At 38.9% G+C, this 22,209-nt stretch overlaps 2 protein-coding genes across 9 annotated transcripts; one reads left to right on the top strand and one right to left on the bottom strand.

Annotated features, from left to right (window-relative positions):
* Positions 1-1,521: 1,521 nt before the first annotated feature.
* aadat (aminoadipate aminotransferase) lies at positions 1,522-13,361 on the bottom strand. Of its 5 annotated transcripts, none has more exons than XM_060874969.1 (14): positions 13,306-13,361; positions 10,315-10,386; positions 9,692-9,860; positions 8,742-8,874; positions 8,484-8,558; positions 8,190-8,399; positions 6,567-6,632; positions 6,315-6,397; positions 5,217-5,313; positions 4,070-4,131; positions 3,721-3,785; positions 3,380-3,486; positions 2,396-2,497; positions 1,522-2,112 (listed from the first exon to the last, which is right to left on the bottom strand). In XM_060874969.1, the coding sequence occupies exons 2-14, from the start codon at positions 10,379-10,381 to the stop codon at positions 2,071-2,073; spliced, it is 1,278 nt and encodes a 425-aa protein (XP_060730952.1). In that variant the 5' UTR covers positions 10,382-10,386; positions 13,306-13,361; the 3' UTR covers positions 1,522-2,070. The 5 variants fall into 5 exon arrangements, with proteins under 5 accessions (XP_060730952.1, XP_060730950.1, XP_060730954.1 ...); XM_060874967.1 differs by lacking the exon at positions 13,306-13,361 and adding an exon at positions 13,002-13,026; XM_060874971.1 differs by lacking the exon at positions 13,306-13,361 and adding an exon at positions 13,011-13,026.
* Positions 13,134-22,179, top strand: ino80b (INO80 complex subunit B). Of its 4 annotated transcripts, none has more exons than XM_060874975.1 (6): positions 13,137-13,471; positions 18,392-18,662; positions 19,385-19,574; positions 19,695-19,861; positions 20,250-20,422; positions 20,879-22,179. In XM_060874975.1, exons 2-6 carry the CDS (start codon positions 18,650-18,652, stop codon positions 21,341-21,343), a joined length of 1,008 nt encoding a protein of 335 aa, XP_060730958.1. In that variant the 5' UTR covers positions 13,137-13,471; positions 18,392-18,649; the 3' UTR covers positions 21,344-22,179. The 4 variants fall into 4 exon arrangements, with proteins under 4 accessions (XP_060730959.1, XP_060730958.1, XP_060730957.1 ...); XM_060874974.1 differs by lacking the exon at positions 18,392-18,662 and having other exon boundaries at positions 13,197-13,215; positions 13,392-13,471; XM_060874973.1 differs by lacking the exon at positions 18,392-18,662 and having other exon boundaries at positions 13,204-13,226; positions 13,392-13,471.
* The last annotated feature ends 30 nt before the right edge of the window (positions 22,180-22,209 follow it).

The following is a 22,209-nucleotide window of genomic DNA, read 5'->3' as shown; positions in this document are numbered from 1 at the left end:
ATTTACTCACTCAAGAACTTAAACTTATTTACTCATTTAAGAACTTACACTTATTTACTCATTCACTCACTCATTATTGAATCTTTATCTTATGGAAAATATTCAGTACTTCATTCTGCTTCATGTTCTTCTGCACCCCTCTAAGACCATGTCACAGACGCATGCACAGACATACAGCCCATGTGCTGAAGGTTATATATAAATGGAAAGTTTTACGTGACCCATAAATCCATAAGAACCTTTCAAGCTAGAGCAAGGGAAAGGAAGGATGTGTGATTACCCACAATAAGATACAATGAAAGCTGACACTTCCCCTGGGACTGAGTGAGTGAGTGAGGGTGTGTGTGTGTGTGTGTGTGTGTGTGTGTGTGTGTGTGAATGAGCTATGTTTAAAGCCTTTTGTATTAAAGTTGTGCACACGATCCTTCACTCTCTCCCACACAGACACACACACACAACATGCAGGCAGTCTGTTAAAACCTGATGTACAATTGGGACAAGCCTTCAAGTGCGTTCTTCAGGAGACCAAACAGGAGAGATATTATACAGTAGGTTATTTAATAGTGCGTTAGTGTTTACACTACATGTAGAAGTAGCCTAATATGTGACATAGACTTCTTTTCTTGAACAGTGTAAAGAGCAAAAGTCACACTTTATGTGACCTTGAGCTTAATACGCTAAAAACTGTGGAGATGATAGTGGACTCCAGACAGACCTTCTATCTCTCCCTCCGCTCACCTTTAACAAATAGCACTGACAGCTGTGGAGTTATTCAGGTTTTTGAATAATACCATCTCAAAGGACCTGAAGTGGGAGCAACATAGGTTATAAGCCCAGCAAAGGTTATACTTCCTATATCCAGACTTATCCAGACTTGCCTTCTGTGACCCAATGCGTCAGTCAGCTGTATGGTCTGGTTTTTATCAGCAATCATTTGAAGACTTTGGCAAGAATGAATTAGTGTTGGGTCTGTAGTAAACTCAGAGTTTGCGCTGACACATTAGTTCCTCAGGAGCTCTCGTTGCACTGTTATAACCTGTTGTAGAAATGACATTACTTACATTTACATTATTTACTGTCCAATGTCACCCAAATGAGATTGAATTCCCTTCTGAAACTGGTTCTCTCTTTCTCATGTTAGAGATATATAGTAACTTAATTTAAAATGTTTATTTTATGTATTTATTTATATTCTTATTTTTTCTGTTTCTATACTCTGTAAAGCTGCTTCGAGACAATGTGAATTGTTAAAAGTGCTATACAAATAAATTAAAACAATAACCCTGACTCAACTGCACCTTTGTATATTATTCACTTTTTTTTACCCTTTTAGTCTATGTTTTTAGCATCAATTTTTGGTGTTTATGTATACAATATGTTTAGTAGAGCTCCTGTAACCACAACAAATTCCAGTGTGTGTGTGTGTGTGTGTGTGTGTGTGTGTGTGTGCACACTTGGCAAATAAAACTGATTCTGATCTGATTCTGAAATATACCTTTCAATGTGAACACAAATCTGAACTGATTTTTATTTTTCTTTATTTCTATTCTCTTGCACATCTTGGTGAGGTAAGACAGTGGCCTGTGTGTGCCAGATTTACAACATCCTAAAAAATAATATGAACGATTAGCAGTAAAGTGGAATGAAGCTTTGGTTGTCTTGTTTCTTGTTTAGAGCAGACGAGATGAAAATTTGTAGAAAGTGAATTTATTACACCACTGAACACCTGAACATGTTTTAAAACACAGCATTCACACTTCTATATATTATTATTAGATTCATTCACAGTCTAAAACCTAAAACAGATCGTAAGATAATTCAAGTGTATAAACTTCTTGTGTTCATCAGTATTCCTGGGTTAATAATGATTTTATCTGCCTTCATTTTAACTGAACTTCAGGTAAAGTCAACAATGATCTATAAATTATAGCGTTTTAACGTTAAACTGTGAAGGTAGGACAAAGTAATGAGAAATTTGTCCCTCAGTAGCAACATTATATTGGTATAGTGTCTGTGTGCAAAACAATCATTGAAGACGAAAATAATTCCTCTTATGTAGCAAAGATGTTCTCACAAAGCCTCTTTGATAAGTTCTGAGAGCCTCTTGAAAGCCTGGTAGAAAAAAAAAGTGCAACCAAAGGTTAAAGTTGCAGAAGTATTGGCACCCCAATACAATTAAGTGAAAAACAGGATACTAAATACAACATAAAAGAGAGATCTAATTTGAATACGTAGTCAGAAACGACAAATTATTTTATCTCTAATACATCTACACCATAATTATTGGCACCACTGGAAACTGAGATCATTACTGCATACAAAACGGTTCAGGGTTTGTGTGAGAGAGACAGACAGATGGAGGTTGGATGTGTTGGTGAGCGTGTGTGTGATTTACCTCATCAATTTGCTGCGGTGTGGAAAGAGAGAAGGCCGCTCTCACGTAAGGACATGGCTCTGAGCTGTGAATATTAAACACTCCTCCAGGCACGAGCAGCACCTTAAAAAAGAAATGAGTTTAAAATTGTTGTTGCTTTAAGGTATGTTTACTTTTTGCAGAATATTAACTTAACAATAACAATATTTAACAATATTAACACTGAGTTATGATGCAATTGCTTTAAAAACAGACTCACCAAAGCATGAAAAACACACTTGTAAAAACAAATCTAACTTTATCAAACAGGAATTTTCAATCAAATTGCTAATCCAGTTCTTCGGGTTGTGGCTACAGTTTAACACACAACATCAAGGTGGCTAACACACAACATCAAGGTGACGTGGAAGAGCTGAAGGAGTCTGTCACTGTAGATGTTTTTAAAATGTTCTGAGCTTTTTACTGTGTGCTGCTTTGTACAAGGACCAATGTAGTGTGTGTGTGTGTGTGTGTGTGTGTGTGTGTGTGTGTACTCATATGCAGGATTTTTGCTTGGACACATGAAAAATTTCCACACAGACACAGACACACTCAGACAGACAGAGACACAGACACAGACACACACACACAAAGACACATAGACACACACACACAGACAAAGACACATAGACAAACACACACAGACAGAGACACAGGCACACACACACAGACACACACACACAAACAGAGACACATAGACACACACACAGACAGAGACAAAGGCACACACACACAAACACACAGACAAAGACACATAGACACACACACAGACAGAGACACAAGCACAGACATACACACGGACAGACACAGACACACAGACAGACAGACACACAGAGACAGACAGAGACACCGACACACACACACAGACAGACACACAGAGACAGACAGAGACACAGACACACACACAGACAGACACACAGATAGAGAGACACAAACACACACGTGTGGTTGCATGTATGTGTGCACCTCTTTCTCCAGTGCTTTCTCCATAATAAGCTTCTGTGTGTCTTTAATGCCCTTAAATTTAATCCACAGGAACATGCCGGCTGCTGGTGCGTGCCACTCTGCTACATCTGTATAAAACACAGAAAACACACACACACACTACTTTCAATTCATAATAAACCACTAAGGCCAGCAGTTTAAAGACAGCACCCTTACAACATGTAACCACAAATAAATGGCTAATATTCTACTAAATACCAATAAATCGATGTATAAAACACATAACTCTGCCTGATTTATTTACAAATCTGTGTTCCTCTCGAGTCAAAGATGTGACACTGAGAGGTAAGACAGAAACACACCTTGGAGCCACTTGTGTGCTGAAGAGAGGATGGCGTTCCTCTGGGCTCTGTAAAACTCCACCACACTGACAAATACAAAGACAAGTTACATCACAACATCTTCCTCAACATCAGCATTCCCTGTGACCATCTGCTGCTTTTACAGCACACACCAGAGCATGATGAAGCAGTCAGGTATTTAAAAGTGAAATAAACTACGGTGTAGAGAAACAGAGATGTTCAGGAGGAGAAGGGCTTGGCCCTGTGTACAGAATCGCTCCCTGGCAGTGTGTGTGTGTGTGTGTGTGTGTGTGTGTTTGTGTGCGTGTTATTGTGTGTTTTAAACCAGTTCAGCTGCTTCCACACTTACCTGTCTATGTGCTTCAGGAAGCCCTCCTGTCCCCAAACATGCAGGAGCTCAGACACCATGATCTGCAGAAGGAGAGGAGAAAACGAAAGGGGAAAGTGAAGAAAAGATGAGAGGACAAGAGAGGAGATGAAAGAAAAGAAAAAAAGAAAAAGAAAAGAGAAAGGGAGAGAAGAAGAAATAGGAAAAAAATAAATCAAAGGAGAAGAGAGAAGAGAAGAGAAGAGAAGAGAAGAGAAGAGAAGCAAAGAGGAGAGAAGAGAAGCGAAGAGGAGAGGAGAGGAGAGGAGAGGAGAGGAGAGGAGAGGAGAGGAGAGGAGAGAAAAGAAGAAAAGAAAATTGGAGAGAAAAAGGAGAGGAGACAAGAATGAACATGAGAGGGGAATAAAGAGAAGAGAAACAAAGAGAAGAGAAATGTAGCCTACTTACTGGTGACACTAATAATATTAATATATTCTGATTACTTAACAATATTAATCAAGCTTTTTTCATGTTGTTAAAACATCATGCTCACATTTGCACTCTGATCAGCTGTGTGTTTAACAATATTGTATTCTATACAGGTCTTTACACACTGTACTGAAAAAGATCCAGTGTGTAGCATAAAATCCTGACCTTGTTTCTGTTCCTCTCTGGGGCTTTACTATACTGTATGTTAACTGCTTCAGCAGATCTAAACAGGAAGTGGTTTTGTAAGCACTCAAGACTATTTACTGCACAAACAGGTTATGTAAAGCCTGGTGTCCTGAGCGACAGCACAATTCACTGTTTATTGTGATACTCTGCTTAAGTCACACACAGAGAGAGACATAGAGAGAGAGAGAGAGAGACAGACAGAGAGAGAGAGCGAGAGAGAGAGAGAGAGAGAGAGAGAGAGAGAGAGAGAGAGAGAGAGAGAGAGAGAGAGAGAGAGAGAGAGAGAGAGAGAGAGAGAGACAGAGAGCGAGGTCTAGCCATTCACAGATACACTTATAGTACAGGAAGTGTCTCCTCCATGAGTGTTGAACCACAAAGACCAGTTTGATCAGTATAGAGAAAGAGTGTTACATTAACATGATGTCCTACACCATCATACCTAATAATGATCTACCTAATGATTCTCATGTTGAGATACATACATAGTTGTATAGAGATGATGACATGATCTAACCTGGGTGAAGGTGCTGGTGTGCATTGTAGACGCTTGGATATGAAGGACCACACGATCCACTAACGGTTTCGGCCCTGTGACAAAACCTATCCTCAATCTGCAACACACAAACATCACACACACACACACACACACACACACACACACACACACACACACACACACACACACACACACATTTATTTAATAAAAAAAAAAAAAAAAAAAAAAAACAGTGCTAAAACAGAAATGTCTTTTCACCGACTCATCTAAACTTAACAGACGTGACAGATCATTTCTTCAGTCGGCCCCGGAATCGAACCTGGTTTTTGGCAGTGAAAGCATTAGAATTACCATTTCGAGATACTACAAAAAATTTGTAAATTATTGTAAATACTTTATATCATTGTTATGTTACTGTACTGCAATCTGTGTGTGTGTGTGTGTGTGTGTGTGTGTGTGTGTGTGTGCGTGTGTGTTATCATGGCTGTAGAATAAAGAACAATTTAGTAATATCCAGTTTCTCTGCATCAGACCACCTTGGACAGATTTAGCTCACAATCTCTCTTCTCTCTCCTCCTTCCACCTGCACTATTCCTGGCGTGTCCAAACCCAGTGGAGCCACAAGAAGAACAAACACTTGTCTTCTCTGCACTGAGCTGTGACCCTCACAATGCTGCTGTTTGTGTGTGTAATTTAATCCGGACGTATCAGATGTCTGCCTGAATCTGTAGCTGCTGTTGTAACTCTTACAAAAAAGCTGTAGCAGTGTGGAGATAATACTCTTGGGTAATAATTGGGAGATAATACTCTTTTCTCCTCAGCTGCTTCATCGAGTTACTGAGTAACACTGTTAAACAGCAGAGCACTAAAATCTCAGTCTTTACTCTATTGTTTTAATTCATTAACTCTCCTCACACAGCCTTGAGCTTGAATCTAATTTAAGTGATTTATTGCGACTTGAAGTTTTATCAAATATCTCTGTTAGCACAGTAAAGATAATGTCTAGACCTGGTAGTGTGTACAGTCACTCTCGCTTACACACACACACACACACACACACACACACACACACACACAAACGCACATACACACACACAAACACACATACACACATACCCTGATGACAGGATCTTGGAAAAGGAGTCAGTACGTATTACTCGCCCATCAACGTCCATAGAGAGGAAGGTAGGAGCCCACGGCTGAAAAAAAAAAAAAAAACACACACTGATTCCTTCCGGCTCTTAACTGTTGCCGATAGTCTTATCTGTTCAACACGAAAGCTTATCAGCTTGTGTAGATAAGCACAATAACGTGTTAAAGTCTAACCGTATACAAATAAATTAAAAAGGCCAATAAACCAATCAGTACCTTTTCAAACTGTAGGAAGTAGTATGGATCATCCTCAATGATAAGGAAATCATAATCCTGTGCCAGCTGTACAAATTAAACACACACACACACATATGTATGCACATCCACAGTCCATATAAAATTACACAAAAGTATAAGATCAGTAACATGATCATTGTTATTTCTTGACCAGTGCTGTGTTTTGTTTTGTTTTTCCCAGGTAGATGAGAACTAGAACAAAAGCTCTACAGCAGGGGTCACCAACCTTTTTAAGACTGAGGGCTACTTCAAGGGAACTGAGTAGTACGAAGGACTACCTGTTTGATACAAACTTCCTCAATAGCAAAATTGCACAGATCACTTTTTAATAATAATAATAATAATAATAATAATAATAATTGGGTGAAGAGACTGCTCACATGTCAATGTTAATTATTCCCCACAATTATTAACAATGATTTATACAACAATGACCGTAGGAATATTTAAACATGCAACATTTATTTATGTTTATCTGTTCCAACATTTGAAAGTCAGGAAGTAATGTCAAGGAAATCATTAATCAAGTCACAAGTTATCTAGCCTTTTTTTTTAACAATTTTTCATATTTCTGTGCACCATTTTTAGTTTAATGTTATGGTGTTTTCAATGAACACATGTTATCTCTTCTTTGTCTGTAAATGTCTGTTAGTGGGAAGCCTGGCACTGCATTCTGCTCAACATTGTACCATTGAAAATTTTTTTAAACGGAACTATATTTTGACCAGTGCTATTTTTAGAACATGCCTCGCGGGCGCCTTAAGTGCTCCTTGCGGGCGATCAGGTGCCCGCGGGCACCGCGTTGGTGACCCCTGCTCTACAGTTAATAAAAATTTCTCTCTGGTGTGTGTACATGCACACAATAACCTTATCAGATTTACACAGTACAAGAAAATTTCTGGATCTATATAAATCTGTCAATTATCAGATCCTCTAGCGTTCGCATCAATAAAAGCCCTGTAGGAGAAACACCGCCTGCTTTAAGAATTGAGCTGCTTAAATGTGAAATGTGTCAAATAAAAGGTTGTGCGTTCGAATGACTTATTTGTTTAGCAACAAGATTTTTTAAGATTGCTATAATAGATAGAATACTGAAAATAAGGAATAAAACACTTTGTAGTTAGTGTGATGTGGCCTGATAAAAAACAGGATCAAAGGTTCTGTGATCTCCTTCTTCATACTATTAACATGATTAATGTCACGATATTAAACATTTATAAATTATTTTAACATTTTAAATATGACGATGTGGAACATCCATGAAGCAAGTCAGCTCTTGTTATCACTTACATAATAGCATCTATATACTATATAATGATTTACGTCAAGCTTTAGTTTCTTTTATTCTCTCTCTTGATGTTAAAAAGATCAAAATGTAGTTTGTGAATTTACCGAGAAAGCACAAAACCCCTGGGAAGACTTTCCAGTGTGGAAAAGTTAAAGTTTTACCTCTGAAAGTTACAAAGTGAAAATAAATTTCCTCATAGAAAACTTCTCCATATACTTTAAATATGTTTATATGGGGAATCAACTACTTTCCAAGCTGCTGTTAGTGAGAGCAGAATTGAGTTATACTGCATAGCTGCAGTGTGAAAGCACAACCTTATAGACTTTCTGTTTCCTCTCTGCAGTCATGGATGCACCTGTGGGGTTTCCTCCATTAGGGATGGTGTAGAGGACGCGGGGGACGTCGCTGCCTGGTTTCTGTGCATCTGCAGGATCCCATCTGGACAGCAGGTCTCTCAGAGCCTCTGGGATCATTCCATGCTGATCACTAGGCACGTTTATGATGTTACATCCCAGAGGCTGGATCTGTGGGTGTGGGTTAAATGATAAATGAGCTGCTCTGTGTGCTCTGACCTTTACAGAAATGTTCAACTGATAGAAGAAGGTTACCGCTGCCAGAGTTCCTGAGTACGTCGGAGCATCAAGAAGGACGTTATCACCAGGATTGATGAGCATCTCAAAGACCTTTAATGAAGGCAGGCAGGCAGGAGATAATTAACCTATATTGAAGACAGTATAACATAATATATTCTAATATATTCTAACCTATAAGATACATAGCACTTGTGTATTGGGTTAAGATCAGCTTGAGGAGCTTTAGCAGAGAGACAGCAATGTGTGTTCATGTACATAGGACAGATCGAGTACCTTGCAGAGGCCCTCCTGACTGCCAGTGACGACACACAGGTCCATCTGCCCTTTCTCTGGGCTGTAGGATGCTGTGGGAGGATTGTGCAGCCTCTTCTGCAGTTCCTTCATCCATGAGATCAGCTCCGGAATGCTGAAGTTACAAAGACAAATACACTCTTGACACGAGCTTCTTCTCATTAACGCTAAGTCCTAAGCCAACATTAACACTTGTCCTGACCCGAACTTCAGGGTAAAAAGCTCCACCTTACCCACTGTCAGTGTTGGAATATTAATAGAGTCTTTATAATATGTCTATTACCTATGCAAAAAGTATCCACATTTGCATGTTCTAAAGTTTTTTTTTCTTTTTCAATTGAAAACTGATTGCACATGACTTTTCTAACAAAATGTTATTTTCCAACTTGCCTTTCCTGGAGTTGCTCTATATTATATTGTGCATATTGAGATAATGTTTCATCATTTCATTTGTAGAACCATCTGGCAGATGTTTTGCATTTAGACAAGATAGATGACAGTTAGAAATCATTTTGGACCTGATGGAGATCTTTACTCTCTAAAGAACTCATGAAGAATCTTTTTATTTTGCTATGTATTTAAAAGAACGCTGTCTCAAATTCATTTTTGTGCTTCGATGAAGATTCCAGTGTGAAGACCACTTCATTCTGGATGTTACTAAATATCCAGAGAGAAAAGCATTTCTGTGGACAAATAAATTCATGAATTTAAATGATTTAAGCATTTTTTTTGCTTAAATTTTTTGCAATGAATGCACATTGACAAGCTACTGCTTATGATCAGTCTATCTGTTGCTGTATAATGTTACAGCCGCATTCATATTTAAATGCAGTTTAATACCAAGCCTTTTAAATAATTACACTGAAAGGATTTGGCAGCCCAGGTGTCAACCAGTGTGTTAAAGAGTTGAAGCAATGATCAAACAGATTTACCCAGAAGAGCCAGAATACTGTAAAGCCCTCTTCATCAAAGTCTGGTCAAACACGACAGTTTCTCCATTCTTCATCTTAATGGTGGCAGAAAGGAAGGGGAAAGTGTTGGGGTTTGGGGCTCCACCAGCAAGAGAGATCAGGCTTGGGGGAGAGCGTTGCTGCAGCTCCGCTGGACAGATGAGACACGGCAGTGAATAATAGAGCAAGACTTTTTATTTGTTGCCTTTTAGTTTTATTTTAAGGTGCAATATTCAATTATGTTTATCCTTTAATTAAACAAATAAGCTGAAAGATATGTAGAATGTGATGAAAAAAACATGCATTAAAGCATGGCCTTAGGAAAAAATTGATTACGTTTGCTGAAAAACCCAATTTTTTCGGATGCGCATCATGTTAGTCATTTTATAAACAGTCTACAGCTCACAGACCCTGAGGATGGAATTTTATGAACATAGGCATTCAAATTTTCAACCCACCTTTTTTTAGAGACCTTAGGGGTCTTGGGGGGTAGTGTACACTTACCTAATGCACAATTACATCAAGATCTTTAAAATGTTTACATTGATTTCATCAATTCAGGCATTAGTCAGTCATGTGTGTCTGTCTGATGGAGCATGTCTTACTCAGGAGGCGGATAGGAGATGGCCTCCTTGCCATACTCACAGCTGTCAAAAACCTAGAGTAGTTCATGATTCCTAAGAAAAAGAGGATACAATGACCAAAAATGAGGGTGATCGCTTTTTCTTATCTATTATTATAACTAATTAGTAGTGCCAGAGAGCATCGTGTCATGAAGATTAGAGCAGAATATTATTGCAACCCTGATTATTATAGGCATGAAAATACGTTCTGCTGCTGACCAACTTTATGGAGATGAAGATTTCATTTTCCAGCAGGACTTGGCACCTGCACACAGTGCCAAAGCTACCAGTACCTGGTTTAAGGACCATGGGATCCCTGTTCTTAATTGGCCAGCAAACTCGCCTGACCATAGAAAATCTATGGGGTATTGTTAAGAGGAAGATGCGATATGCCAGACCCAACAATGCAGAAGAGCTGAAGGCAACTATCAGAGCAACCTGGGCTCTCATAACACTGACCAGTGCCACAGACTGATCGACTCCATGCCACGCCGCATTGCTGCAGTAATTCAGGCAAAAGGATTACTGTACATGCTCATACTTTTCATCTTCATACTTTTCAGTTGGCCCAGATTTCTAAAAATCCTTTCTGTGTATTGGTCTTAAGTAATATTCTAATTTTCTGAGATACTGAATTTGGGATTTTCCTTAGTTATAATCATCAAAATTAAAAGAAATAAACATTTGAAATATATCAGTCTGTGTGTAATGAATGAATACAATACGTTAATATAATAAGTTTCACTTTTTGAATGGAATTAGTGAAATAAATCAACTTTTTGATGATATTCTAATTATATGACCAGCACCTTATATATATATATATATATATATATATATATATATATATATATATATATATATATATATATATAAAAAACACAGTGATGCCTCGAGATACGAGTGCATTGACATATTGACTTTTTTGAGATACGAGCTGTGATTCGACCAAAATTTTGTCTTGAGATACGAGCAAATTTTTGAGATACGAGCATCTGAGCCGCCGCCGCCGCCGCCGAAACAAAGATCCCCAACAACCACGTGTGCTCTGTTTCTCCCGCCTCAGCTTCCCGTGTCTCACTCAGTTAAAGCCACCTTTCCACTGCACACAACAAACGACGGCCGATAAACAGGATGTCATTCATTTCCTATGGAGAGTCGCAAAGGCGCTGCGTGAGGTGCCGACCATCTGCGTGAGGTGCCGACCATCTGCGTGAGGTGCCGACCATCTGCGTGAGGTGCCGACCATCTGCGGATCCATAATTTTCAGATCCGTTTTAATCGTTGGATCCGTTAAATAAATTTGAACTTGTGCGACTACACCGCATCTGATACGCCGACCGGACAGGTTTTTATTAAAACGACCGGCAGATGTTAGTGAGGAAAGAGTGACAAAAAAGGCAAAAACAAGTGAAGAGAAAAGCGATGAAGAAAATGAAGCAAAATTAATGTAAAGAAAACAGAAATTGTAGCAATTAAGTTCAGTTAAGTTAAGAGAATTTCAGTTCTGTCAGGACCACTTTACCTCTTTTGTCAAAAGAGAATTTATTAGATGATATGCATACAGTTAGTGTTGGCGGTATGGTTCTGTTCTGGGCAAAAATCCACGCGCCCGTCCGTGCGCATGCGTGGACAGAGCTGGGAGAGCAGCGACTAGAATAAACCCCCGTGTAACAGAACCACTAATCATTCATAGTATTAGATATGCTCGCTTACGCGTTTTTGGAAAGTAATAAATGAATGAATGGATAAATAAATAATTAGAGAGAGAGGGAGAAAGAGAGAGAGAAATATGTGGAGATTTATGACGTAAACTGGTACAAGGAACACGGGTTCCGGCATGGTGGAGTCGGGGTTGGAGGAGGGAGTTTAGATCGCGACAGCAGCGAAGCGCTAGAGCGGCTCTATGAATGGGAATTTAAATGGTCGGTAATATGGATGTCGTAACTGATTAACAGCTGATGCACGCTTGACGACGTGGCCTGCCAGAACTAACGCGATGCTTGATTTAAGTTCATCAATTTTAGTGACGTTTAGTTAAGTTCCATTTAAGTATAAAGTAGCATTAAGAGTGTACAGTAGCGAGTAAGTGAACGAAAGCGAAAGAGTACGTACGAGACAAAATGCCTCTGTTTAATCCTCCCTCAACCTCCGTGCGCATCTTCCGTAAAGTAAAACCAGTTTATTTTAACATTCTCTTTTATTACTGTATGTTTTTATACAATATTTGTCATTTATAAATACAGGTACTGAACATTTTTCATATTCAAAACACATAAACAAAACAACTGGAGTGGAATTTTGCGCGCTGGAACGGATTAATGGGATTTCAATTCATTTAAACGGGGAAAATTGTTTTGAGATACGAGCAATTTGAGATACGAGCAAAGTCACGGAACGGATTAAACTCGTATCTCGAGGTATCACTGTATTCAAATAAGCACCATATATTCAAATATATACACATATAATACATAATACATTACATTGTGCATATACAATGTAACAAGCCACGTTTCATTATTACATATTACACATTATTACATTTATATATATATATATATATGTATATTACATATGTTTAAAAACATCATAAATCATGAATGTACATATATTAAAAAACAACGTGCTAAACCACGTACACTATATAAATCTAAGCACATACTTACTAAGCTGACCTTGCCTGTCTTCCGTTCGCGGACGCAAAGGTTTATGGGTAATGTAGTTCTTTTCGTACGCACACGGCTTAGAAGTGCCTACATTTTGGACTACATTACCCATGATATGTAGAAACGACACTTGTAAATTCAAATAAAAGACTCTAGTGCGGTTGCTGTTGCTATCGCAGTGCTGTATATTAAAAAAAACAGTTAAAAGTAGAAGGTAAAAGGAGTGTGAGTGTCTTTGTGAATTTATTTGCAGTGTGATCCGTTTAAATATTTTAAGTGTAGTGAAAGTTTGTGTCTGACTTACTGTTTACGCGGTTAGCCTGTTAGCTGTAGCACTGCAGTTAGTAAACAGGGATCACTGTGTAAGTAAAACATTTAACATGTTGGCAGTGTGGATCAACTGAGGTTTTATACAGTAACGTCAATGGGAAAGAGGAAGGACATGATGATCCACCCCAGGTTTTTTGTAGGTGAGTGATCATTATACATTATAGCTACAGGACAACAGTTTACAGATAAAGATGCTGAACTCAAGTTTATTCATTATTTGTACAGTATGAAAAAACATTTACACACATACAGACATACACATACATACACACATACACACACATATATACACATACAGACACACACACAGAGACACACACATACACATACAGACACACACACAGACACACACATACATACACACATACACACACATATATACACATACAGACACACACACACAGACACACACATACACATACAGACACACACATACACATACAGACACACATACACACATACACATACAGACACACATACACACACATATATACACATACAGACACACACACAGAGACACACACATACACATACAGACACACACACAGACACACACATACATACACACATACACATACATACACACATACACACACATATATACACATACAGACACACACACAGAGACACACACATACACATACAGACACACACACAGACACACATACATACACACACATACATACACATACAGACAAACACACACAAACAAACACTCAGACACACATACACACACATACAAACACAGACACACACATACACACACAGACATACACATACAGACACACACATACAGACACACACATACAGACATACACATACAGACACACACATACAGACATACACATACACACATACACATACAGACACACACATACACATACAGACACACACATACACACACATACACATACAGGCACACACATACACATACAGACACACACATACAGACACACACATACACATACAGACACACACATACAGACACACACATACAGACATACACATACAGACACACACATACACATACATACACACATACAGACACATACACAAATAGATACACATACAGACACACACACATACAGACATACACATACACACACATACAGACACACACATACAGACACACACATACATATACACATACAGACACACGCATACATACACACATACACATACAGACACACACATACAGACATACACATACAGACACACACACACACATACAGACACACATACATACAGACACACACATACAGACATACACATACACATACAGACATACACATACACACATAAACATACAGACACACATAAACATACAGACACACATACACATACATACACACATAAACATACAGACATACACATACACATACAGAAACACATAAACATACAGACACACACATACACACATAAACATACAGACACACATAAACATACAGACACACATACACATACATACACACATAAACATACAGACACACATACACATACATACACACATAAACATACAGACACACATAAACATACAGACACACATAAACATACAGACACACATACACATACATACACACATAAACATACAGACATACACATACAGACACACATAAACATACAGACACACACATACACACACACACATACAGACACACACATACAGACATACACATACAGACACACACATACACATACAGACACACACATACACATACAGACATACACATACAGACACACACATACACATACAGACATACACATACAGACACACACAAACATACAGACACACACATACACATACAGACACACACATACAGACACACACATACATACACACATACACATACAGACACACACACATACAGACACACACACACACATACAGACACACGCATACAGACATACACATACAGACACACACATACACATACAGACACACACACATACATACACACATACACATACAGACATACACATACAGACACACACACACATACAGACACACACATACACATACAGACATACACATACAGACACACACACACATACAGACACACACATACACATACAGACATACACATACAGACACACACAAACATACAGACACACACATACACATACAGACACACACATACAGACACACACATGCACACATACAGACATACACATACAGACACACATACACATACAGACACACACATACACATACAGACACACATACAGACATACACATACAGACACACACAAACATACAGACACACACATACACATACAGACACACACATACAGACACACACATGCACACATACAGACATACACATACAGACACACACATACACATACAGACACACATACAGACACACATACAGACACACATACAGACACACATACAGACACATACACATACAGACATACACACACATACAGACAGACACACACATACAGACATACACATACACACACATACAGACACACACATACACACATACAGACACACACATACATACACATACACACACATACAGACACACACATACACACATACAGACACACACATACATACACACATACACATACAGACACACACATACATACACATACAGACACATACAGACACACACATACACATACAGACATACACATACAGACACACTCATATACACATACATACACACACAAACATACAGACACACATACACATACAGACACACACATAAACATACAGACACACACATACACATACAGACACACATACACATACAGACACACACACACACATACAGACACACACATACACATACAGACACACACATACATACACATACAGACACACACATACACATACAGACACACACGTACACATACAGACACACACGTACACATACAGACACACACATACACATACATACACACATACACATACAGACACACACACATACAGACACACACATACACATACAGACACACACATACAGACATACACATACAGACACACACATACACATACAGACACACACGTACACATACATACACACATACACATACAGACATACACATACAGACACACACAAACATACAGACACACACATACACATACAGACACACACATACAGACACACACATACACATACAGACACACACATACACATACAGACACACACATACACATACAGACACACACATACACATACAGACACACACATACACATACAGACACACACATACACATACAGACACACACATACACATACATACACACATACACATACAGACACACACACATACAGACACACACATACACATACAGACACACACATACAGACATACACATACAGACACACACATACACATACAGACACACACGTACACATACATACACACATACACATACAGACATACACATACAGACACACACAAACATACAGACACACACATACACATACAGACACACACATACAGACACACACATGCACACATACAGACATGCACATACAGACACACATATACACATACAGACATACACATACAGACACACACATACACATACAGACACACACATACACATACAGACACACACACATACAGACATACACACAGACACACATACATACACAGAGAGAGAGTGAGAGACAGATAGAGGGTGGGTGAGAGAGAGACAGAGAGAGACAGAGAGTGAGAGAAAGAAACAGATAGAGAGTGAGTGAGAGAGGGAGAGACAGATAGAGAGTGAGAGAGGGTGAGAGAAAGAGAGAAACAGATAGAGAGAGTTCAAGAGCATTGGAAAGTTTGTACAAAAACAGTACAATTACAGTATATACTATAACATGGTGACTAGGAAGGAAAAGCTTATAGACAGATAATTGCACTACAGTTGTACAGCTGGAGCAGAGAGAAAACTGAACAGATCAGCCTCAACTATTTTCTTTTAAATGTTTTCCTAGTTTGCTGGTTTGAATATCAGTAAAGGAATGTGTATGGTTTAAATCCAACACCCACATTAGCTTTCTAACTTTATCATCTTCACATGAATAACTGTGTGTGTCCTGGTGTCACTACATTTCTATTTACATTTCAGGGTTTTGTCAAAAGGCCTTTTTCAGAACTAATTTCAGGCCCTTTTCTTTCACCTCTCATGTAAATAATGTTACTCGGGCTGCATACTTTCACCTTCGAAATATCAATAGGCTTCGCTCCTTTCTCACGACCCAATCAACCACCACTCTTGTTCACAGTCTAGTAACCTCCCGGCTTGACTACTGTAATTCCCTTCTTATTGGGCTTCCTCACAAAACCCTTCATAAGCTGCAACTTGTTCAAAATTCTCTGCCCGCATTATTACTCGTACTTCCTCTATCCATCATATTACACCTGTTCTGGAACAGCTTCACTGGCTTCCCATTATTTTTCGTATTAAGTATAAAATTCTTCTTCTAACATTTAAAGCTATCCACAATCTTGCACCTTCATATCTTCTTGATCTTCTTCATACTCCAAAACAAACTCGTACTCTTAGATCTTCTTCTTCCACTCATTTCATTGTTCCCTCTGTCCGTCTTGTAACTATGGGGAATAGAGCTTTCGGTTACTCTGCACCTCAGCTCTGGAACTCACTTCCATCTGAACTCCGTAATATTGATTCTCTTTCACTATTTAAATCTCAGCTTAAAACTCATCTGTTTAGTTTAGCTTATTCTACAGCATAATTTGTACTGCTGGTCTAATTTGTATCGCAATGTAGCTATTCGATTTGGATTGTCTTTGTTGTTTTTTGTACGGTGACCTTGAGTGTTCAGAAAGGCGCCTTTAAATAAAATGTATTCTTATTATTATTATTATTAATTACATTTATTTCATTTATACAGTTTAACAGTTGAGGGATAAGGGTTTGTTCAGGGGCCAGTAGTCTGGCATTTAAACCACTGCCGTAAAATCAGGGATTTTCAGAATCTCAGACTGCAGTAGTTGCAGTTATTATAACAAGCATTATGATTGCACTAGAGATTCATTCATTCATTCATACAAACAAACATGCAAACAAACCATTTTATCCTGTTCAGGGTCACTGTGGATCTGTCCTGAAAACTGTGCATGAGGTGGGAAAACACCCTGGATGTGACACCAGACAATCTCGGGGCACCGTGCACACAAACCCATCACAATTATTCAAGTAGTCAGCGAGGCGTGGCATCTGTCAGGTGGTTTAGGTGCTGGACTAACGATCGGAAGGTTGCAAGTTTGAATCCCAGGTCCACCAAACTGCCAACACTTGGCCCCCTGAGCAAGGCCCTTAACCCCCAATTGCTCAGTTGAATAGGATGAGATACAAATGTAAGTCACTCTGGTTAAGGTAAATGAGACCATCACAACCGTATGCAATGTATTAATAACAGTACCAGTTGAATTTAATCTGTATAGTGCTTAATAATGGACAATGTCACGATATTTATTTACAGAAATATATAAATTCAGTAAGTAAACTTTTAATGAGCAAACTGGAGGATATGATATGAGAATATGTTAGAATGAATTCCTTAAGAGGAAACAAACTCAGAAAGGGAATCTATCCATCTATCTGAGCATTAACAGATAGTGAGAATAGAAAATAATTCAAGACTTTTTATATATTTTTATTTGATATATAAATAAAAGGGTGGCTGGTGTATTATAGAAGCCTGTCATCTTGGAACTCGTATGGTATTTTACATTCCCAACTAGGGGCAATTTAGCATAGTCCATGCACCGGCGAGGAACCCAGAGGAAACCCACACGTGTAACTCCACACAGTCTATAACCTGCGAGTCTGAAGCTCAAATCACTGCCTGCTGCACCTCCTTGCACTTAAAATGTTATGCTGTTGTTTAAATTTGCACAATCACATAAATGTCCTTGTTTATTAACTCATTTGAGCTTAAAAATCAGTTAGCAACAGCTTGATCTATGGACCTCAGACGTGATAAATGAGCTCCCCCTGGATGTACAGTGTAAATATGAGCAAAGTTCAACCGAAAGATTATATAGTTGACTGGATTTGTGTGTTGTTGTTTTTTCAGGGGATGATGATGAATACAATGCCCACAGGAAGAAGCACAAAAAACACAAGAAACATAAGAAGAAGCACCACCGTGACGATGGTCACAGCTTCTCATCTGAGGCTCTGGAGTCAGACTCCGGCATCGTGCTGAAGCCTCCACAGCTGAAGCTGAAGATCAAATTAGGAGGGCAAACACTGGGCACCAAGAGGTAAGGGATTTGTTTACTTTTCTTCATTTGATAAGAACCGAGATAGAATGCAGTCTAATCTAGGATTGCATCAACATCTGCTCAACTGCTGGGATCTGATGTTAAATGTTGTCGTTTCAGCGTTCCAACCTTCACGGTGATCCCGGAGGCTGTTCGCTCGATGTCTCCTCTGATCGTGGACAGTGATGACGACGAGGACTCTGATGATGAAGACGACGAGGACGACGATGATGACGATGATGAGCCTTCAGAGGGAGTTCCTATTGAGCAGTATCGTGCCTGGCTCGGTGAGTCTTTAGGTTTCCTCATTCTAAGTGAGACACCTTTCTTTTTTTTTTTTCATTGAGACAAAAGGGCCTTTTTATGGGAATTTAATCATTTTAAGTATCACTGGATACTTTTTTCTGCTCTCACTGGTGCTTTGATACAAAGCAGTTTATTTGTATGGCTTGCTCATTAGGGATAAATATAAATAAAAACGTTTATCTTTGAAAATATTATAAAAAATTTTTATTATTGTTAATTGTTAAAAGTGCTATACAAATACAATTAAATATAACTTTATGCATGAATATCTTTATTCCAGTCAGTTTATTATACTTACTGCATACTAGGTTTTGTAAAAAGGTCTCTGTGATACATAAGCAGTGTCCCAATGTTTCCGTGGTGTTCCAGACGAGGACAGTAACTTGGAGCCTTCTCCTCTGCCAGACATGGACACCGATTCGTTTTTGGAAGGCCCTATGGATGAGGAGGAGAAGTGGCTTGATGCTCTGGAGAAAGGAGAACTGGATGATAACGGAGAGCTTAAGAAGGAGATAGACGAGTCTCTTCTGACTGCCAGACAGGTATAGTGTTAGAGCATTGCATTTTTTCTGGCTACCAACCAACTCGTGCTTCCTCCTGACATGAGAAACCAACCACATTTTTTAAACTGATGCTCAGCTTGTGTTACAGAAAAGATAGCTAAACAGATCTGCCCTCTTCCACATAAATGAGCGTACAGATGCCTACGATTGGCTGATGTTGCTGTGATTGACAGAGTAGACACAGAGCATAGCTTATTTTGCTCTCTTGTCTCTTAGTGATTATGACTGTAGCTTTATATGGTTTATATTTATGTCCAGTGAGGTTAAACTCTTGTGTTTGGGAGAGAGGGAATGGGAGAGTAGTTTTCTTCTTTCAAAAGGCTTTTGTCAGTAATCACTTACCACAATTATGTGTATTATAATGTTCTAATCATGTCCTTGTACTTGTGGCTTGTTGTTCATCAGCTGCTTGTTCTGTGTCATTAACGTTAACAGAAAGCACTGTTGCACAAGCAGCAGATCCAGCCCCTCTTCGAGCTCCCCATGGGCTACAAAGAGAAGGAGCTGACGGCCGAGATGCTGCAGAAGCGGGAGGAACGAGCCCGCAAGAGACGCCTGCAGGCAGCAAAAAAAGCTGAAGAAAACAAGAACCAGACCATCGAGAGGCTCACAAAGACCAGCAAGGCCAAAATCAAGAGCACAAAAGAGCGCAAGGCCAAGCATTTGCAGGTGCCCATGGTAAGGTACTTGGATAACGCTCAGGGAGCAGTGATCTCTTTCCCGGTCGGAGTGGCCGCTCCGGCACCCACCCCACCATGTCCACTTCCACCTACTCCTGTGAGCTGCGGTGTCACTGGCTGCTCCAACCTGAAGAAGTATTCATGCTCCAAGACAGGAACTCCACTCTGCAGTCTGGATTGTTACAGGAAGAACTTAATGCTCATAGAAAGTGCATCTTAAACCTAAAGAACTCAAATGGATGTGGGTTAGAAACCTTGCACTATTGAAACGGCAGGATTTATGGATATCTGTCAGTTAAAAATATTTACTTCATAATACAGAACTGGGATTCCAGAAATCCAGAAATTAGTTTTTTTTTTTTTGTTTTTTGTTTTTTTTTAGCTCCCTATTCCCAGTCGACTTTTCACATGAACTTTCTACGATAGCTGTCCTTCTCAGTGTCAGATCCCAATCCATCAAGCATGCAGATGCAATTATAAGTTAACCAACCACTTGAGTGAAACTAATCTCTTTATCTATTTAAAGGGGTAGATTTATTATTTTTCAGCCCTCTGCTGTCTGTGAGGGGAACAGTAATAGAAATATATAGTATATGGTTATAGATAGTTCTGGTTCTCCTTCTGAAAGGAATGGGAAGAGCCAGGTTGTATAGTTGTATTCAGGCTTAATTTCACAAGCAGAACGATGCAGACAGAAGCCTGATGTATAAATTATCCAGAGATACACTGCATGGACAGATGACAGCTCACAGTCATTTTAGGGTCTCTTTGAAATCATACTGATTATTACCGGTTCAGGAATAACTTGTACGCTCAAAACCCGACGGTGTGATTTCTGTCAAAATTCATCCTGCTTGATTTACATTGTATTCTGATTTACAGATTATCTTCATTTGTCTGTGTGAATTATGTTGAATGACAGAAGTGCACTATACTGAATCAGTGTAGACATAAACCCAAAGTATTTATTTAGTTTGTGTGATGCTTTATTCTGTCAAGGCTTTTTTTTGTTGTTGTAAAAAAGTCTGAAATAAACATTACTACAAGGCAGCATCACCACTGTGGTCGTATTGATTTCATACTTCT

Source organism: Tachysurus vachellii, chromosome 7 (assembly GCF_030014155.1).
Source record: "Tachysurus vachellii isolate PV-2020 chromosome 7, HZAU_Pvac_v1, whole genome shotgun sequence".
Taxonomy (NCBI): Eukaryota; Metazoa; Chordata; class Actinopteri; order Siluriformes; family Bagridae; genus Tachysurus; species Tachysurus vachellii.
Note: the sequence above shows the minus strand (reverse complement) of the source record. Positions and strands in the feature narration are given on the sequence as shown.